Raw genomic sequence first — 19,384 nt, 5'->3', positions numbered from 1 at the left:
ATCACTTTTTACCAAAAATTACAAAAATATTCACCAAAATTAGAGAATTGAAGATATCATTACAAAATGAACAAATCTGAGAGAGGTCCACATGTAGTACTTATATATGTAATATCAAAGCAATTGGACTTGCGGTTTTCAACAAGAAGTCGAAAATATGACTTTTTACCAAAAATGACAAAAATATTCACCAAAATTAGAGAATTAAAGATATCATTACAAAATGAACAAATCTGAGAGAGGTCCACATGTAGTACCTATATATGTAATATCAAAGCAATTGCACTTGCGGTTTTCAACAAGAAGTCGAAAATATCACTTTTTACTAAAAATGAAAAAAATATTCACCAAAATTAGAGAATTGAAGATATCATCATGAAATGAACAAATCTGAGAGAGGTCTACCCAAGGTACATATACACCAAGTATCAAAGCATTCAGGCTTGTAGTTTTCAAGAAGAAGTCGAAAAAGTAAAACATTGACACGGACGACGACGACGGACGACGACGGACAATCACTCATATGATAAGCTCCGCTCGACAAAGTCGACAGCGGAGCTAAAAAGTAAAACATTGACACGGACGACGACGACGACGGACAATCACTCATATGATAAGCTCCGCTCGACAAAGTCGACAGCGGAGCTAAAAAACCATTGTGTATGAAAATTAGCACCAATGGAACATTTTGCAACAAATAAATAATAAATTTGACACAATGCATTATGTGACTGCAAATATTCAAAAACTGTTGATAGCCCCGTGCAGCATTGTGATTGTTAATGGCATTATTAACTATCAGGTCAAAGGACACTAAAGTAGGTCAACTCATGGTCAAGAGGACAAGGCGGATACAGAATCGATTCAGTTCTCCATTACATTTCTTTACAATAACACTAACTTCAAACTATGTATGTCATAGAAAATAGCACCATGTAGTATTAGTTCAACAGTTTTCATTTTCATCAATTAAAGCCCAGTCAGTCAGTTGGTTGCAGAAAAGAAACAGTAAAAAGCAACACAATTCTGTGATTCATGAAATTTTATAAGCCCGAAATCAGAAATAATTTGGTAGTTAATTATGTAATTATTATTTATTTGAGACATTCTACAGAGTGGTGTATTTTTGCCATGAAATTATTATTAGAAACATATAGGGCAGTGTCTTCTCATGAACTCTCAGTCTATTCTCTCACTATATCTGAATTATTATTAGAAACATATAGGGCAGTGTCTTCTCATGAACTCTCAGTCTATTCTCTCACTATATCTGAATTATTATTAGAAACATATAGGGCAGTGTCTTCTCATGAACTCTCAGTCTATTCTCTCACTATATCTGAAATATTATTAGAAACATATAGGGCAGTGTCTTCTCATGAACTCTCAGTCTATTCTCTCACTATATCTGAAATATTATTAGAAACATATAGGGCAGTGTCTTCTCATGAACTCTCAGTCTATTCTCTCACTATATCTGAATTATTATTAGAAACATATAGGGCAGTGTCTTCTCATGAACTCTCAGTCTATTCTCTCACTATATCTGAAATATTATTAGAAACATATAGGGCAGTGTCTTCTCATGAACTCTCAGTCTATTCTCTCACTATATCTGAAATATTATTAGAAACATATAGGGCAGTGTCTTCTCATGAACTCTCAGTCTATTCTCTCACTATATCTGAAATATTATTAGAAACATATAGGGCAGTGTCTTCTCATGAACTCTCAGTCTATTCTCTCACTATATCTGAAATATTATTAGAAACATATAGGGCAGTGTCTTCTCATGAACTCTCAGTCTATTCTCTCACTATATCTGAAATATTATTAGAAACATATAGGGCAGTGTCTTCTCATGAACTCTCAGTCTATTCTCTCACTATATCTGAAATATTATTAGAAACATATAGGGCAGTGTCTTCTCATGAACTCTCAGTCTATTCTCTCACTATATCTGAAATATTATTAGAAACATTATTTAGCAGGTCTTTTTTTGTCTCTAAGTCCGTATTTTTCTTACTAAATATAAATCATCAATAGAGGCATACCGGGCAGTGTATCTTTTCCTGGTCTCTCAGCTGGTAATTCTCTCACTATATCTAAATCGTCATCAGTTCTCGACATCCATCGATTGCAGTCAAACTGTAAATATTCATGTGTTACTCTGTCTCGCATTCTAACTTGTGATAAATGCCAGCCATCCCATTTAGTATCATCATCGTATCCAACTCTTATTTTGTAAATTTCACCAACTTTACCAGTATATATCTGTAATGAGAAATGAATGTGACATGCCATATAGTATAAATGACATCAGCAGCATTATGTCATGGTAAACAATATTCAAGTGACATCACCGGAATTATATCAAGGTAAACAATATTCAAATGACATCACCAGATTTATATCAAGGTAAACAATATTCAAATGACATCACGCAGCATTATATCAAGGTATACAATACTCAAATGACATCACCAGCATTATATCAAGGTATACAATACTCAAATGACATCACCAGAATTATATCAAGGTATATAATATTCAAATGACATCACCAGAATTATATCAAGGTATACAATACTCAAATGACATCACCAGCATTATATCAAGGTATACAATATTCAAATGACATCACCAGAATTATATCAAGGTATACAATATTCAAATGACATCACCAGAATTATATCAAGGTAAACAATATTCAAATGACATCACCAGAATTATATCAAGGTAAACAATATTCAAATGACATCACCAGAATTATATCAAGGTAAACAATATTCAAATGACATCACCAGCATTATATCAAGGTATACAATAATCAAATGACATCAACAGAATTATATAAAGGTAAACAATATTCAAATGACATCACCAGCATTATATCAAGGTATACAATATTCAAATGACATATCCAGAACTATATCAAGGTATACAATATTCAAATGACATCAACAGAATTATATAAAGGTAAACAATATTCAAATGACATCACGAGAATTATATCAAGGTAAACAATATTCAAACGACATCACCAGCATTATGTCATGGTAAACAATATTCAAATGACATTACCAGCATTATTTCAAGGTATACAATATTCAAATGACATCAGCAGAATTATATCAAGGTATACAATACTCAAATGACATCACCAGAATTATATCAAGGTATACAATATTCAAATGACATCACCAGAATTATATCAAGGTATACAATACTCAAATGACATCACCAGAATTATATCAAGGTAAACAATATTCAAATGACATCACCAGCATTATGTCATGGTAAACAATATTCAAATGACATCACCAGCATTATATCAAGGTATACAATATTCAAATCACATCACCAGAATTATATCAAGGTAAACAATATTCAAATGACATCACCAGAATTATATCAAGGTATACAATATTCAAATGACATCACCAGAATTATATCAAGGTAAACAATATTCAAATGACATCACCAGCATTATGTCATGGTAAACAATATTCAAATGACATTACCAGAATTATATCAAGGTAAACAATATTCAAATGACATCACCAGAATTATATCAAGGTAAACAATATTCAAATGACATCACCAGTATTATATCAAGGTATACAATATTCAAATGACATCAGCAGAATTATAATCAAATGACATCAACAGAATTATATCAAGGTATACAATATTCAAATGACATTACCAGAATTATATCAAGGTAAACAATATTCAAATGACATTACCAGAATTATATCAAGGTATACAATATTCAAATGACATCACCAGAATTATATCAAGGTATACAATATTCAAATGACATCAGCAGAATTATATCAAGGTATACAATGTTCAAATGACATCACCAGCATTATGTCATGGTAAACAATATTCAAATGACATTACCAGAATTATATCAAGGTAAACAATATTCAAATGACATTACCAGAATTATATCAAGGTATACAATATACAAATGACATCACCAGCATTATATCAAGGTATACAATATTCAAATGACATCACCAGAATTATATCAAGGTATACAATATTCAAATGACATCACCAGAATTATATCAAGGTATACAATATTCAAATGACATCACCAGAATTATATCAAGGTATACAATATTCAAATGACATCACCAGAATTATTTCAAGGTATACAATATTCAAATGACATCACCAGAATTATATCAAGGTATACAATATTCAAATGACATCACCAGAATTATATCAAGGTATACAATATTCAAATGACATCACCAGCATTATATCAAGGTATACAATAATCAAATGACATCAACAGAATTATATCAAGGTAAACAATATTCAAATGACATCACCAGAATTATATCAAGGTAAACAATATTCAAATGACATCACCAGAATTATATCAAGGTAAACAATATTCAAATGACATCACCAGAATTATATCAAGGTAAACAATATTCAAATGACATCACCAGAATTATATCAAGATATACAATATTCAAATGACATCACCAGAATTATATCAAGGTATACAATATTCAAATGACATCACCAGAATTATATCAAGGTATACAATATTCAAATGACATCACCAGAATTATTTCAAGGTATACAATATTCAAATGACATCACCAGAATTATATCAAGGTATACAATATTCAAATGACATCACCAGAATTATATCAAGGTATACAATATTCAAATGACATCACCAGAATTATTTCAAGGTATACAATATTCAAATGACATCACCAGAATTATATCAAGGTATACAATATTCAAATGACATCACCAGAATTATATCAAGGTATACAATATTCAAATGACATCACCAGAATTATATCAAGGTATACAATATTCAAATGACATCACCAGAATTATATCAAGGTATACAATATTCAAATGACATCACCAGAATTATTTCAAGGTATACAATATTCAAATGACATCAACAGAATTATATAAAGGTGAACAATATTCAAATGACATCAGCAGAATTATATCAAGGTATACAATATTCAAATGACATCACCAGCATTATATCAAGGTAAACAATATTCAAATGACATCACCAGAATTATATCAAGGTAAACAATATTCAAATGACATCACCAGCATTATGTCATGGTAAACAGTATTCAAATGACATCACCAGCATTATGTCATGGTAAACAATATTCAAATAACATCACCAGAATTATATCAAGGTAAACAATATTCAAATGACATCATCAGCATTATATCAAGGTAAACAATATTCAAATGACATCACCAGAATTATATCAAGGTATACAATATACAAATGACATCACCAGAATTATATCAAGGTATACAATATTCAAATGACATCACCAGCATTATATCAAGGTAAACAATATTCAAATGACATCACCAGAATTATATCAAGGTATACAATATACAAATGACATCACCAGAATTATATCAAGGTATACAATATTCAAATGACATCACCAGCATTATATCAAGGTATACAATATTCAAATGACATCACCAGAATTATTTCAAGGTATACAATATTCAAATGACATCACCAGAATTATATAAAGGTAAACAATATTCAAATGACATCAGCAGAATTATATCAAGGTATACAATATTCAAATGACATCACCAGAATTATATCAAGGTAAACAATATTCAAATGACATCACCAGAATTATATCAAGGTAAACAATATTCAAATGACATCACCAGCATTATGTCATGGTAAACAGTATTCAAATGACATCACCAGCATTATGTCATGGTAAACAATATTCAAATGACATCACCAGAATTATATCAAGGTAAACAATATTCAAATGACATCACCAGCATTATATCAAGGTAAACAATATTCAAATGACATCACCAGAATTATATCAAGGTAAACAATATTCAAATGACATCACCAGCATTATATCAAGGTATACAATATTCAAATGACATCACCACCATCAGTGCATGTCAAATGCAAGTCATATTGATCACAAAAATATCCATACATTAATTAACTATACATGTATGTTTACTGTTACTCACCTCAAATTCATCAGTATTACCAGGACTAAATGTCTGTTGTCTGGCAGAACCGAGGAGTATTGGATCACTTTTACCTTTACTACCATAAACAACTAAATGAACTAGAGCATTATTTCGCGGATTGGATTCTGAGGAAGTTGTTATCCAAACTGTGTATTCATAATCTGCAAGACAAATGCAAAAACACACCAGTGTTGGATCAAGATAACTGCATTTTAAATAAAATATCTATGTATGTGTAACTTCTTACCCGCTTTGCTGACTTTCAGTTCTCTTTCAATCTTTTTATCATCTTGTCCAACATCTAACCATCTGAAAACAAAACATTAAGACATAAGCTGACCATTCATGTGATCACTTTGAGTGAACATAGATAGCACAGAGAGACATACATGAAAACAGGCATCACACTCACTTTCAGTATTACACCAAACACCTCCAAAATAAATTTAAATTTGTCTACCTGTCTACTGTTGTCCCTCAACAAAATACACAAACCATCTCTGCCCTCATTCATAGATGTAAAACTAACTTACTTTCTGCATGGGAAGTAGAAATCTTTGTCTGAATCTTCGGATTCCCTGATGATAACTTTATCTAAAAACCATCCTTTACCAGCCACCTTCCCATCATGTCCTATGACAACTTTCTTCAAATCCATCAGGTGAACTGCCTCAATCACAAATACATCTCTCTGCTCACGCTGGAATTTCACATCATTGTTCATGGATTTATAAAGTACACGTTTACCACTGTCACCCTTTTTACCATATATAGTCATAAACACATTGGCATTGGTTTCAGCTTTTGGCTCTCTACCAGTGAATACCTCCACATAATATTTCAGAACTGAATTTAAAGGATAAATTGAAGACATACATTTGTATTAAAAATTTCTGATATAATATTGATTCATCTTTATTTTTGGCCTGTCCAAATACAATTTCAATGAGTTAGAAAGAATCACAATAGTTGTGGCATACAAGATACAAAGTTACAAAAATTGATTGACATGCAAATTGGATAGTTATTATGCACAAATTGATATAAAATATTTGTCTACACAGACATCAAATGTTTCAAAACAGCTTAATTGTTATGCAATTTAGCTGATTAAAATGCATAAGGTTAATTCTCCTACACAGTCATGCTCCTACACAAAACATATGTGAGTGTACCAAGGTATGTATAATCAATTAGTATACAAATATAAACACAGATTAATTCCAATGTTTGTTTGCATGTGTGTGAGCAGATGATGAGTGTGAGTGTGTGGCAGTATGATGTCATATGTGTAGCAGTATGATGTCATATGGTACCAGCCTATACTGAGACACCATGAAGTATGATGTCTAATGGTACCAGCTTATACTGAGACAGAAAGAAGTATGATGTCATATGGTACCAGCCTATACTGAGACAGAAGGAAGTATGATGTCATTTGGTACCAGCCTATACTGAGACACCAGAAAGTATGTCATATGGTACCAGCCTATACTGATACACCAGGAAGTATAATGTTATATGGTACCAGCCTACATGTATATTGAGACACCAGGAAGTATGTCATATTGTACCAGCCTATACTGAGACACCAGGCAGTATGATGTCATATTGTACCAGCCTATACTGAGACAGAAGGAAGTATGATGTCATTTGGTACCAGCCTATACTGAGACACCATGAAGTACGATGTCATATGATACCAGCCTATACTGAGACACCAGGCAGTATGATGTCATATGGTACCAGCCAATACTGAGACACCAAGAAGTATGATGTCATATTGTACCAGCCTATACTGAGACACCAGGAAGTATGTCATATGGTACCAGCCTATACTGAGACACCATGAAATATGTCATATGGTACCAGCCTATACTGAGACACCATGAAGTATGATGTCATATGGTACCAGCCTATACTGACACCATGAAGTATGATGACATATGGTACCAGCCTATACTGAGACACCAGGAAGTATGATGTCATATGGTACCAGCCTATACTGAGACACCAGTAAGTATGATGTCATATGGTACCAGCCTATACTGAGACACCAGAAAGTATGTGACATATGGTACCAGCCTATACTGAGACACCAGGAAATATGATGTCATATGGTAACAGTCTATACTGAGACACCAGGAAGTATGTCATATGGTAGCAGCCTATATTGAGACACCAGGAAATATGTCATATGGTACCAGCCTATACTGAGACACCATGAAGTATGATGTCATATGGTACCAGTCTATACTGAGACACCAGGAAGTATGATGTCATATGGTACCAGCCTATACTGAGACACCAGGAAGTATGTCATATGGTAGCAGCCTATATTGAGACACCAGGAAATATGGTGTCATATAGTACCAGCCTATACTGAGACACCAGGAAGTATGTCATATGGTAGCAGCCTATATTGAGACACCAGGAAATATGATGTCATATAGTACCAGCCTATACTGAGACACCAGGAAGTATGATGTCATATGGTACCAGCCTATACTGAGACAGAAGGAAGTATGATGTCATTTGGTACCAGCCTATACTGAGACACCATGAAGTACGATGTCATATGGTACCAGCCTATACTGAGACACCAGGCAGTATGATGGCATATGGTACCAGCCAATACTGAGACACCAAGAAGTATGATGTCATATTGTACCAGCCTATACTGAGACACCAGGAAGTATGTCATATGGTACCAGCCTATACTGAGACACCATGAAATATGATGTCATATGGTACCAGCCTATACTGAGACACCATGAAGTATGATGTCATATGGTACCAGCCTATACTGAGACACCATGAAGTATGATGTCATATGGTACCAGCCTATACTGACACCATGAAGTATGATGTCATATGGTACCAGCCTATACTGACATCATGAAGTATGATGTCATATGGTACCAGCCTATACTGAGACACCAGGAAGTATGATGTCATATGGTACCAGCCTATACTGAGACACCAGGAATTATGATGTCATATGGTACCAGTCTATACTGAGACACCAGGAAGTATGATGTCATATGGTACCAGCCTATACTGAGACACCATGAAGTACGTCAAAAGGTACCAGCCTATACTGAGACACCATGAAGTATGATGTCATATGGTACCAGCCTATACTGAGACACCATGAAGTATGATGTCATATGGAACCAGCCTATATTGAGACAGAAGGAAGTATGATGTCATATGGTACCAGCCTATACTGACACACCAGGAAGTATGATGTCATATGGTACCAGCCAATACTGAGACACCAAGAAGTATGATGTCATATGGTACCAGCCTATACTGAGACACCAGGAAGTATGATGTCATATGGTACCGGCCTATATATACTGAGACACCATGAAGTATGATGTCATATGGTACCAGCCTATACTGAGACACCAGGCAGTATGATGGCATATGGTACCAGCCAATACTGAGACACCAAGAAGTATGATGTCATATTGTACCAGCCTATACTGAGACACCAGGAAGTATGTCATATGGTACCAGCCTATACTGAGACACCATGAAATATGATATCATATGGTACCAGCCTATACTGAGACACCATGAAGTATGATGTCATATGGTACCAGCCTATACTGAGACACCATGAAGTATGATGTCATATGGTACCAGCCTATACTGACACCATGAAGTATGATGTCATATGGTACCAGCCTATACTGACACCATGAAGTATGATGTCATATGGTACCAGCCTATATTGAGACACCAGGAAGTATGATGTCATATGGTACCAGTCTATACTGAGACACCAGGAAGTATGATGTCATATGGTACCAGCCTATACTGAGACACCATGAAGTACGTCATATGGTACCAGCCTATACTGAGACACCATGAAGTATGATGTCATATGGTACCAGCCTATACTGAGACACCATGAAGTATGATGTCATATGGAACCAGCCTATATTGAGACAGAAGGAAGTATGATGTCATATGGTACCAGCCTATACTGACACACCAGGAAGTATGATGTCATATGGTACCAGCCAATACTGAGACACCAAGAAGTATGATGTCATATGGTACCAGCCTATACTGAGACAGAAGGAAGTATGATGTCATATGGTACCAGCCTATACTGAGACACCAGGAAGTATGATGTCATATGGTACCAGCCTATATATACTGAGACACCAGGAAGTTCCTTTTTATGGAGTGCCAGGTAATGTGTGTATGTTCTTACCAGGTAAGTGATCTTTCCCATCTTTGATGGTTGGTAGTTCTCTGACAATATCTAAATCATCTTTGTTTCTTGATAACCATCTATCAAACTTGTAGAGATAGTCTTCTTTGGATGAGTTGTCTCGCATTTTAATCTAGGAACGATTATGAGCGAAAAACAATTCTTAATATCACATAAAATAGGCAGAAATGTTCTGCAGGGGAACATTGGCAAATACTTCACACATAACAAATTAGTTTCATTGCATAGACCCAGTCAGACATCAAGTTTAAGAAATATTATATTAAATATATGATGTTTAAACATGACGAGCCAGGGCATGTGATAAACATGGTTCCAGAACAGAATTTAATGCGGCCATTCAGACATGTTAAATCTGATCAGAAAAACAAATCAAAGAAAAAACTCCTGTGTGCTGAGAGTATTTAAGACACATTAAAAGTTAATTAAAAATTACTTGTACATGAGATATTGATGGAAAAGCTGAAAACTAATTATGTAAATTAGGTAACTAATATGAACAGAACAGAACAAAAAAAATATGAATTATTATGCTAATTAGAAAATTAATATGAACAAATTTTAACCCAAAATTAATCAGGCCTGTCTATTGTTCTAGAGCATTTATGTACCAAATTTCATTCAAATGTTGATAATTGAGATATCAGTGTTAATTAATTATGTTAATTAGGTGATTAATAAGCATAAAATTTACCAAAAACTAATTGGGTCTCTGCATCTCTTTAAAAGTTTCATATATATATATGGAACATTATGCAAAATTTGGTAATTAATATCCAATTAAAACTAATCAGGTCTCTGCATAGTCCTGCATAGTCTATGTAGCAAGTCTCATTGAAATATGATGATTAGTAGTTGAGATATCAGGCAAAAAGTTGAAAATTAACTAATTATGCTAATAATTAATATGCACAAATATTTACCCCAAAACTAATCAGGGGTCTGCACAGTCGTCAAGTAACTATGTACCAAGTGTCATTGAAATGTGATGATCACTACTTGAAATATCAAAAGCTGAAAATTAATTAATTATGCAAATTAGGTAATTAATATGTACTGATATTACCCTAAAAACCATCAGGTCTGTGCAGTGTCCTATGACATCCATGTACCAAGTGTCATTGAAATGTGATGATTACTACTTGTAATATCAAAAGCTGAAAATTAATTAATTATGCAAATTAGGTAATTAATATGTACTGATATTTCCCTAAAAACTATCAGGTCTGTGCAGTGTCCTATGACATCCATGTACCAAATTTCATTGAAATGTGATGGTTACTACTTGAAATATCAAAAGCTGAAAATTAAAATTAATTAATTATGCAAATTAGGTAATTAATATGTGCTCATATTACCCTAAAAATTATCAGGTCTGTGCAGTGTCCTATGACATCTATGTACCAAGTGTCATTGAAATGTGATGATTAGTACTTGAGATATCAGTGGGAAAGTCGAAAATTGATTAATCATTATGCAAATTAGGTAATTAATATTGCACAGATTTTTACCCAAAACTGATCAAATCTGCACATTAGTTTGGAGCATCTATGTGGCAGTTTTCATCACAATCCAATGAGTGCTTCTTTAGATATCAGTGGAACAGTCATGGAACAGCTAAAAATCAGCTAATTATCATGCAAATTAGGTAATTAGTATGCATGGATTTTTAGCAAAATCTAATCAAATCTGCGCATTGGCCTAGAGCATCTATGAATCAAGTTTCATCAAAAATCAATGTATGGTTCTTGAGATATCAGTGGAACAGACACACGCACAGACACACAGACACACACACACACGCAGACACACACACACACTAACTGCAAAGACTCCCTTTTTGTGCTTCACACATGGGAGTCAAAAACGATTTGCATCAAGATCCCATAACGTTCATTGTACATAACCAAGTTTGGGTCTAAGCATGACAGAGATCCGATTCCAGAACCACAGGAATTCATGTTGAATCAGAGCATGAAAGGAATACAAATGTATCCCAATAGGTATAATGTTTGTGTTAAATCAGTCAAAAGCATGTACATGCATGCATGATGTCAAATTCTCTGAGAAAATTGAGTTTACCTCGCTAGATCCTATCAGTTGATTATGAAAAGCTGGTTATGACAAGATACTTCAAAATAAATAGCTGGTAACTGGTACATTCCTTGGGAGGAAGATTCAATTGCTTGGAAGTCTGAATCTCTTTCTCTGTTCAAGTGACAGATTGATAATATATATTTACCTCATTTAAATGCCATCCCTCCCATTTATCTTTATCATCATGTTCTATCCTAATTTTGTAGATTTCACCAAGATTGACCTCAAAGCTCACCTGAAATAAAAAAAAAAATGAAGACAAAGGCAGAATTAAAATCAAGCTCCATTTGTTGTGTCCACCTCTAATCTACATGTGTATCATTTGTAGTAGGTTGAGTTGCATAGAATTTTTCATTGTTTATTCAAATGTTAAAATGTGATCAGAGAAACGAATGGCAGATATTTCTGTCAATATGATTTTCAAAAAACTTACATCAAACTTGTCTGTTTTGCCTGGAGTAAAACTATCAAATGCAGAAAGTGGTATTCGATCTGAGTTTCTTTTATTTCCATAGACTGATATGTATGCTACAGCACCATGTGATGGATATGAATCATCAGCTGTGGTCAGCTCTAACTTCCAACCTTCATCTGCAAGACACAAAGTAATGAAACCAGTTTGTGGAGAAGCATCCTGAACACTAGCTTGTCATTAGATAGCAGTAGTGAAGAAGATGCACAGATACCAATCGATACCTAAAGCAAGGAAAGTCGATTGACTGATTTTCTTTTATGAAAAATAAAATGAAAAAGTATTATACCTGGTTCAGGTGTTGGTGGCGGTGTATATTCTGGAAGAAATGAAAAAACTTATTTACTATAATATTAAATTACTCAGTATAAAAACAGAAGTTAGTATACAGGGCAGCACCTGAGTATAATTTGTAATTCCACATGTTTGACATTGTTAATAAACAAAAATATTTTGTTTACACTTTACTCAGTTGAGAGAAAAATTGATCAATTTAGTTTTAGGTCATTATATTATTTGTTTCTATGGCAAGGATATTTTTCTGAATCAGTATCTCAAAATTTTGCTTGATAACATATAGTGAAAAAAAATATATAGAATATTATTTTTTATGTCTAGATTGACAATATTTTAATGGGCTTTTAACAAGGAAATGTGCCCAAAAATAAGATTGACAATGAACCAAAAAAGTACTAATACTAAAAATAAATAATTGTAGATTTTTATACAAAATATTTCAACTGCTAAATGTAATAAAATATGCACACATACTCTTAAGTAACATTCTATCTTAATTTATTTATGTTAGATACTTACCACGTTCCCCAGGAATTATTTGTCTTTCGATCTTTCTATCATCTCTGCTAACATCAAACCATCTCTTACAAGGGAAATACCACTGCTGCTCTGCATATTCACTTTCCTTAACAACCACATGATCTACATACCAACCTTGCCCAGGCTCCACCCCATCATGGCCAATTATAATGTGTTTTATATCACCAAGATGAACGGCTTCAATTTCAAATGCATCCATCTGGCCCCTCTGAAACTTATCTTCATTGTGCATTGATTTATAAAGTGCTCGGACACCAGTGTCTCCTCTCTTCCCATATAATGTCATATAAGCACTGGACTGTGTTGAGGCATCGTCTAAATCACCTGTGTAAACTTCAACGTAGTAACGAATTACTGCAATAAACAACAATTACTGTCAAGTTATTGACATCACAAAAGCACAGCAATGTATGATTTGCAGCCTTGGATGATGCATATCAATCTAACATAGAATTGAGTGTGATGTTAATACTGCAACAATAAATTCACAATCTTCACAGCACATTGATAAAAAATCAATAAAATATTATAATTTCTATGACGTTGTCTATGCAGACATTAATACCAATGTAAAAGTATACCATTAATGCATACATGTACATGAAAGCTGAGTGATTTGGTGCATCAGTAAAACTACCCTACAATACCCCACTATACACCATCTATTTACCTGGCAATGTTTTCTCCCCATCTCTCACAGCTGGTAGTTCTCTTACAATGTCATTGTCATCTTCTGATCTTGACATCCATCTATCAAAGCTAAATGTCAATATTTCCTTACTTGACCTCTCCATCATTCGTACCTAAAACAATAAAAACATATTGTTTATGTATTCTTTAACTGAAAACAAAAAATCCTGTTTTATTGTAAAACTGCTCTATCATGAAGACATGTTAATGTTTAAACATTTATTAACAGGAATAATGAATTTTAACAGACCATGACATAAATATTGATATCAATAAAGTATGAATGCAAATACTGTTTTAAAATACACAACATGAAATGCAGTGTTTGGTCCACACAAATTACATGTCAGTTAGCACACACCCCCCTTGCCAAAGACACCCAACAAATATGTTTATTTTTCATTTTTCTCTGACAGAAATGTAATTTCATTGTACATGTTCATACAATATATAAAACATATGTATGTTTGTGAATCACTATTTGTAACTTGCCTCGTTTACATGCCAACCATCCCACTTGTCTTCATCCTCATATCCAATCCGAATTTTATAAAGTTTACCAATTTTACCAGTTTGTATCTACAAAAAAGAAAGAAAGGTCTTTAAATTGATTGCAATATTATGTTCCGGTTCACAACTAATCATTTGTATGAGAGTGATACACTTAATGCTAAACATTATTTTTTGTAGAAGCATCAGATATTTTTTCCACACTGAATAATGTTAGTAGTTTCTCACCTCAAATTCATCACTTTGACCAGGTGCCAATTTGTCTGACCTAGCAGCACCCAGTGGTATCATTTCAGTTTTACCTTTGTCTCCATACATTACAATGTGGCCTACAGCTGTATTTCTTTGGCACGAGTCATCTGCAGTAGTAATCCATACCGCCCACTCATGATCTGAAATAAATAGAATTAATATTACCACTAAAACCTAATAATCTTGGCAAAGACAAGGAAATAACAAACAACCACTGATTCAACTCACCTGGTTTTCCTGGCTTTAATTCCCTTTCAATTTTTCTATCATCTTTAGATGTATCCAGCCACCTGTCACCATGAAAAGATAAAGAAAGTTAGACTGAAGGGTTGCTTAGCTGATAATAATAACTGAAAAGTTAAAGACAAAAAATACATTTTTTTTTAATTTGTCTTGAAATGCCCCTCCTTCCACCAGTGGTGTGGTTCATCAGTTTTTATATACAATAGATTACAGAGAAGCATTCAGTCATGCTTATGATCAGCATGTTGGCCTTTCTAAATATTAATTCAAAATAATTTATGTAATATAGTTTGGAAATATCAAGTTAAATTTGTTAATTATCTACAATAAAACTTGACTAAAGCAGACACTAAACATAAAATTTATAATTACATTTCAGAGATTTCACCATATAGAGCTCCCAGTTATATTAAACAAGCCATGCATGGCACTGTCCCAGTTAGTTATCAAATTTAAGATGTATAGTTTTGTTTTTTTATAGGAATATACTTTGAACATAAACATGTCAGTCAATTTAAAGACATTTAAATATGGATCAAGAAGCTGATGCTTGATTATGATGATTTTTTAACATTAAATGATATTCATCTTATATCTGAGATATTGCTCTGTAACAGCATAAATTTAAAAAAATGGCCACTGGTTGCCCAATACATCAAACCAATACATCTGTATATATATGACATGATGCATACAGTACAGTTATCGCATATTAAAGCTTTGGCCTCACTCCAGCCTCAGCTTTGCTTCATTGTGGTTATTGTTTCGCTTCATTGTTGCCTAATTATGGCGACAATGTGGCATCAGCATCGCTTCATTGAACAAAGAAATAATTTATATATGTAAACAATGCTGAGAAGTATCATAGTCAGCCGTATATGTATTCACACAGATACTTTTTGCTGTCTTACACGCAAGCTGTATTCATCTAAAAGTTCAAGCTAAATAATGCATGACCCTGTCCAACTATCAAGATTGACTGATTATGTTCCACGATGAATTGTTTCCTTGAAGGCCATTGTAATCAAGCAGATAGACATCAGGAAGAGATTGAAAGAGGAATATCAAGTGTTGGTTTCTAAAAATTCGATCGGCAAGTTTTTAAAACGTAATGGCAACGGATGGATACTACACTGAGGTAGAACTGGTAAACAAAACGAATGTGAATTACTTTGACGTGAGTTACGTAAGTCCATAGCTACCATTAGCTGGCAGTGCATTAAAAGTCAGCATCATGGCAACCAGCTAGACAACTTTTCATTTTTCTTTTCTTGTGTCTAGCTCTTGTCAACACTGTTACCATATTGAGATTTAAATAAAAAAATCCTACTGAAGTTCACATGAACTCGGGACATGGACAATATGTCTTGTCCTCACTTGGCAGTTATATCAGAGTTAATTATATTATCTAATTCGAAACGTCTTGTATCAATTCTGTAACGTAAGTTTCTGACCACATGATTTTATATTAGTTACGACTATGTCATTGACCTCTGACTGAACTGTGAAGGAAACATACATAACATGAGACCAGTTTTACAGATTGGTGCAGGGGTGATTCAACATGACATTGGTAATCTTATGGTGGACCAAGGACAGACTGATTTACATGCATGGAAAAATTACTTGCATATCATCTAAACAACATGTATTTGGAAATCTGGTTGTCACTGAGGTTTCGACACCAAGTGATTTTTGTTATTTTAAAATTACCAGCTGCAAGTACTAATGATGTGAAATCGACAATCAGACACATGTATACATGCCCTCACAAAACGATCGGGTCTGGGGCGATTAAGATCCACTCTGACAAATCTTAATGCTGGAATCAACACAACACAAATTTTGAACTTATTACTCAATCAAGACTCATGTAGGCACACTGAAGCGATGTGTGTTTTGTTGTGCCTTTCCGTGTGCAAATAATGAGGTCATACTCATGTCACAATACTTTGAAGCTGATGCCATGTTGATGCCATGAGACTGTGGAGCTGAGGCCACGATAATGCTATAAAATAAGTGAGGCTAACACAGCTTCAATTTTCAATGACGTGAAGCTGATGCCACAATGATGCGATGCTGAGGCCACAATGAAGTCATGTTTAAGCGACAATGATGCCACAAATGCCAAAGCTTACGCAATAACTGTACTGCAAGAGTAGAAAAAATTTGAACATCCATTCTGCCATCTTGAATCAGATCGTGAAACAAACTGATGTGCATATGTATAGTATTATGTATGACGTATGTGTGAAGTTTGATTGTAATTGTGGTGCAGGCATGCCTAAGACATGTAGGTCTCGATGCAAACACAGATGCATGGACACATGCACAGATGTCAATCCATAAGTTTTTGGACAGCATCAGAACAGGGACTAAAATGCTACACTTACTTTCTACATGGAAAGTACCACTGACTATCCGCATCTTCTGATTCTTTGATGATTACTTTATCTAGGAACCAGCCTTCTCCTCCAGCCTTCCCATCATGCCCTATTATAATCTTTTTCAGATCCATAAGGTGAACTGCTTCAATTTCAAACACATCTCTTTGCTCTCTGCGGAACTTTTCATCATTGTTATGTGATTTATAAAGTATGCGCTTACCACAGTCTCCCTTCTTACCATAAATGTTCATGTAAACATTAGCTTTGGTAGCAGCATTGGGATTAATCCCAGTGAACACTTCAACAAAATATTTTAGAACTGACAGAGAAAGAAGAAAATCTTTTTTTTTAAATAACAGTCATTAAAAATAAAACTTTATCTGTTTATAGTGTTTATACAATTTACTCCTGAATATATACCGGTAATTGTTATTAGTTTCACGACTTAGATTTGGTGATGCCAAAATAAACATACTGTGGAATACAGTATATTCGTTGGGTTTTATTTTCATGGAATCATTCTTTCAGCGAAAATAGCGAAAATAAATTCCAAGTGAAAATAAAGTATTCTACAGTATCCCAGGATGATTTAGTGATTAAACTTTTTATTCAACTGACAAGTGTAAGTTGTCAGTGTCACAACATACTTAGAACCCAGAAACATTTGAAAACACAGTTGGTATAAAACTATATGCTGTATAACATAATAACTTAATACACTCTGGAACACTAAGCTATTGAAACTACCTACATCAGCGAACACTATGGATTTTGAAACAGTAAGTGTATTCGCTGTCAATAATTTTCCGTTTTGTTTGTAAAACTGTGATCCAATTTAATCTAATTTAGATTTGTAATAAGTGTAAATGTAATAATGTGCTGCTGTTTCTAATAATATGTATACTGACCAGGTAGTGTTTTCTTGCCTCTTCTCTCTGTTGGCAGTTCTCTGACAATGTCCATATCATCTTCATCCCGCGATAGCCACCTATTAAATTTGTAAACATATTCATCATTTTTCATTCTGTCAATCATTCTGACTTCCTTCAAATACCAGCCTTCCCATTTATCATGGTCATCATGACTAACTCGTATTTTGTAAATGTCACCAATCTCGCCAACATTAATCTGAATTTAAATAAAAGAAAAATATGTCAGTTCTGTTAATACAATATCAATACGCCCTTCCAGGAAGAACTGGATGGATGATAACTACTTGAAGTATGCCCTCAAGTGTCAAAAATAACTACATAATATGTTTTTCAAGTCAAAAAATCAATGGAGTTACTTAGAGTGGGAATTCTGGAAGAGAATCAAAGATGACACACCAATAGAGCTGATGAAAAGCAAAAATGTTTTATATAGTGGGATTTTAGGTACCCCAACCTGACATTGTTTTGCCAATGGCTATGTAGAAATACGATAATGCAATTACAACAAATGCGGTAAATTATAGGTCAGTTATATTACAGCATTTAGCTCCAGTGACAACATACAAATCAATGATCTATGGTTCAACAACCACTATGGTACTGGGCAATCAGAAACTTCAGAAACAAAGCATAGCATACCACCAAGTCACAGCTGCAATGTATAATGAGA

General features: G+C 33.8%; 1 protein-coding gene across 1 annotated transcript in view; it reads right to left on the bottom strand.

Moving 5' to 3' along the window:
• Positions 1-19,384, bottom strand: part of LOC102804847 (uncharacterized) — a 179,915-nt gene that overhangs the window by 125,348 nt on the left and 35,183 nt on the right. The window contains exons 20-34 of the mRNA XM_085493076.1: positions 18,691-18,910; positions 17,789-18,101; positions 15,381-15,442; positions 15,129-15,292; positions 14,883-14,969; positions 14,371-14,503; positions 13,680-14,054; positions 13,153-13,182; positions 12,825-12,982; positions 12,537-12,626; positions 10,274-10,406; positions 6,576-6,888; positions 6,290-6,351; positions 6,040-6,203; positions 2,055-2,274 (exon numbers count right to left, since the gene is read on the bottom strand). Of these exons, the coding sequence (XP_085349202.1) occupies positions 2,055-2,274; positions 6,040-6,203; positions 6,290-6,351; positions 6,576-6,888; positions 10,274-10,406; positions 12,537-12,626; positions 12,825-12,982; positions 13,153-13,182; positions 13,680-14,054; positions 14,371-14,503; positions 14,883-14,969; positions 15,129-15,292; positions 15,381-15,442; positions 17,789-18,101; positions 18,691-18,910 (2,524 nt within the window). The remainder of the gene's footprint in view (positions 1-2,054; positions 2,275-6,039; positions 6,204-6,289; positions 6,352-6,575; positions 6,889-10,273; positions 10,407-12,536; positions 12,627-12,824; positions 12,983-13,152; positions 13,183-13,679; positions 14,055-14,370; positions 14,504-14,882; positions 14,970-15,128; positions 15,293-15,380; positions 15,443-17,788; positions 18,102-18,690; positions 18,911-19,384) is intronic.

This window comes from Saccoglossus kowalevskii, chromosome 18 (assembly GCF_978046115.1).
Source record: "Saccoglossus kowalevskii chromosome 18, keSacKowa6.1, whole genome shotgun sequence".
Taxonomy (NCBI): Eukaryota; Metazoa; Hemichordata; class Enteropneusta; family Harrimaniidae; genus Saccoglossus; species Saccoglossus kowalevskii.
Note: the sequence above shows the minus strand (reverse complement) of the source record. Positions and strands in the feature narration are given on the sequence as shown.